The sequence below is a fragment of the Oreochromis aureus genome, linkage group 16, assembly GCF_013358895.1.
Source record: "Oreochromis aureus strain Israel breed Guangdong linkage group 16, ZZ_aureus, whole genome shotgun sequence".
Lineage (NCBI taxonomy): Eukaryota > Metazoa > Chordata > Actinopteri > Cichliformes > Cichlidae > Oreochromis > Oreochromis aureus.
This window is the reverse complement of record NC_052957.1, coordinates 35,700,391-35,703,383: the sequence shown is the minus strand read 5'-3', so window position 1 is coordinate 35,703,383 and position 2,993 is coordinate 35,700,391. Positions and strand designations below refer to the sequence as shown.

Sequence of the window (2,993 nt, the reverse complement as noted above, 5' to 3'; positions counted from 1 at the left end):
AGCGGTTTAAACTTTAACTCCTACAGGTTTAACATAAAACTAGGTTACTATTAAAAAAAACACATCAAAATGATTAATTTAACATTTAAAAGAAGTTTACTTCTGTTGAATTGGTTTTCTTGTACTTTATATTATTAACATCACATTTTGACTTATTCACAGAGGGAAAAAAATATCAGAGAATGAGTTACGTCAGAAGGCAAATGTGGGAGGAAGGGTGGTGATACAAAAATGGGGCTCGGTCACAAAGCTGTTTGTGCTGAACAGCCACTGCTGTCTTTCTCTAACAATGGACCAAACTGAACTCTGCTTTCCACAACTATTCAACTCCTCTTGTGTGCGGCAAAAGCATTCACAAATTGAAGCTGTGTTTATTTACACCCCACTGTCTTCCATCTCTGTGCTTACTGCAATTCTGAACCTGCTTGTGATCATCTCCATCGCTCACTTCAAGTACTGACATATTTGAATACATAACAAGTTATAGAAAAATAATGTTTTTTGTGAATTTAATTAGAAAATGTGTTGCTTTGTTCTATATGTTACAGTGGAGTTGCAATTACTACTGTAGAACAACCTATAATGCTCCTATTTTAATCCAGGCAGCTGCACACCCCAAACAACCTCCTCCTCCTCTCTCTGGCCGTCTCAGATTTCTTCGTGGGCCTCATCATGGCTTGTCAGATTAGTCTCCTAGATGGCTGCTGGTTTCTTGGTGACCACATGTGTGCTCTGTATAGCAGTTTAGATTACATTGCTACTTCTGCTTCAGTAGGAACTATGGTACTCATATCAGCTGACCGCTATGTAGCCATTTGTGACCCTCTGCATTATCCCACCAAAATTACTATAAAAAGAGTCTCAGTCTGTATTTGTACTTGCTGGGCTTGTTCAATTCTGTATAACAGTCTTATCATGAAGGATAATTTCAAGCAGCCAGGGAGGTATAATTCTTGTTCTGGTGATTGTGTAGTTGTCATTGACTACTTTGTGGGAATTGTTGACTTTGTTTTGACCTTTGTCGGCCCTGTGACTGTCATCATAGTTCTGTATCTAAGAGTATTTGTGGTGGCTGTGTCTCAGGCTCGGGCAATGCGCTCTCATATCACTGCTCTCAGACTCCAGGGGTCAGAGACGTTGCACGCTAAGAAATCTGAGCTGAAAGCTGCCAGGACTCTCGGTGTACTTGTTATTGCCTTTCTGATATGTCTTTTCCCATTTTTCTGTTCCTCAATGGTAGGCCAGAATAGTTTCTTTGATATTAGATCTGTACCTTTTGAGCGCATGCTGTTCTATTTTAACTCTTGTCTGAACCCGTTAATCTACACTTTTTGCTACCCCTGGTTTCTGAAATCTATTAAGCTCATTGTGACATTTAAGATATTTAGGCATGGCTCCAGTGAGGCCAGTATACTATAGGGAAAAGTGATTTTGGTAATGAGTAAGGCATACAGTCTTTGACACTGAAAAACTGATAAATGATTATTTATTTCAAGTCTGATGAAACATATATCTGCTAGAGTTTGCTTTACATTTAGATTTCCAGGGCTAGTATTCTAATCCTCTGTTACACCATGACAAAATCAGGTGTTCGTTTCTCTAATTTAAATGAATGTGAATCCATCACAAATTCTGAAAACCATCACTAACTAAACTAAACTAAATGAAGATGTGTAATATGCTAGTTTTACATGGGAGCCTAATTTACATCTACAGCCTTCAGCTGTAAAAAAAAAAAATAAAATAAAATGCTTGTCTTAGCAGTGTAATAGATGTGTTAATAAATTAACAACCATTCTTACTGAAACACTGAAATTTACACAGAATAGAATAGAATAAATCTTTATTGTCACTGTTACAAGAACAATGAAATGCAGTTTGGCATTTCTCTGTTAGCAGCATGTAGATTTGTACATTAAAATTCCTTTAGAATAACAAGAAAAAAGAAAAAAAGAGAGACCCAAAAAATTGATTTAGAGTTAAAGAGGTACCTGCACAGGGAATACATGTAATAATGTAAGTATCTACATATTTAATTGTTTAAATTTATATCTCCACAACATAAGAACAGAATAAAAACACAAACATTCCCCACCGGTGGACAATGTCACTCCACTCCTTACAGTGTTTCCCAGAGAATTAGAGTCTTTCTCTTCTAGTTTGTTGTTGAGGAAGTTACCACATCACTGATGATGTTACAGACTGGCCTGAACAGTGATGGCTAGGAATAAACTCTTTCTTTATTCTAATGCACAAAATGATCTGATCACAGTCAGAAAGTGCTTTCTGCAATGTGCTTTACTGAACCTTTAACTAAAATGAGTCTTAATCTTAATCTTAATATATTGCATGTCATTTTAAATCTTTTTTCAGGCTGACTTAAAACAGGTTTGTGCTTCATATTTAATCTATGTCTAATATTTCATATACAGAAATTTATTAGTAAACATCCTATATTAAAAATAAATTATTTGATTTTTCTAATGAACAAAGTGAACTGGTTTCAGTCACAAAGTGTTTTACTTAGGTGCTTTTCACTTTATTTTTTACATATTGCTTGACATTTGAAAACCCGTATTTCAACTAATTTAAACATTTTCCCTTAATATTTGGTATATTTCCATCATTCCACCATATTTTTTTGATGCTCAGTAATCCAGGCAATTAAACTCCAGAAGGTTGACTCTGTTTATTTCGAGGCAGCAATTTAAGCGGTAGAAAATCTTCATCACTCATTTCAGTGAGGTTTCCACAACCTTAAAAACAGTAGTTAGACAGATACATACATACAGATTTACTCTTACTTCACCTCCTTGGTTCCTTGGTTCAGTGATCATTGCTCCCTTTTCAAATAAATGGCGTCCTTCATTTCCTGCTTAAACTGGCGTTCCTCTGTGTGCAGGATGTGCACATCCATATCACTGAAAGAGTGCCCACAAGTCTGCAGTTTTAAATAGTTAGTCCTGGTCTGACAAAGTAGCTCTTCTTTGTTG

At 35.9% G+C, this 2,993-nt stretch overlaps 1 protein-coding gene across 1 annotated transcript; it reads left to right on the top strand.

The window, feature by feature from the left end:
• The first annotated feature begins 289 nt into the window (after nucleotides 1–289).
• LOC116311938 (trace amine-associated receptor 13c-like) lies at nucleotides 290–1,419 on the top strand. Its single transcript, XM_039599821.1, has 2 exons — nucleotides 290–453; nucleotides 603–1,419. Exons 1-2 carry the CDS (start codon nucleotides 290–292, stop codon nucleotides 1,417–1,419), a joined length of 981 nt encoding a protein of 326 aa, XP_039455755.1.
• The last annotated feature ends 1,574 nt before the right edge of the window (nucleotides 1,420–2,993 follow it).

Coding starts and splice junctions, on each gene's coding strand:
- LOC116311938 (XM_039599821.1), top strand. CDS start 290: ATGGACCAAACTGAACTCTGCTTTCCACAACTATTCAACTCCTCTTGT. Junction 454..602: donor ATCTCCATCGCTCACTTCAA/GTACTGACATAT, acceptor ATTTTAATCCAG/GCAGCTGCACACCCCAAACA.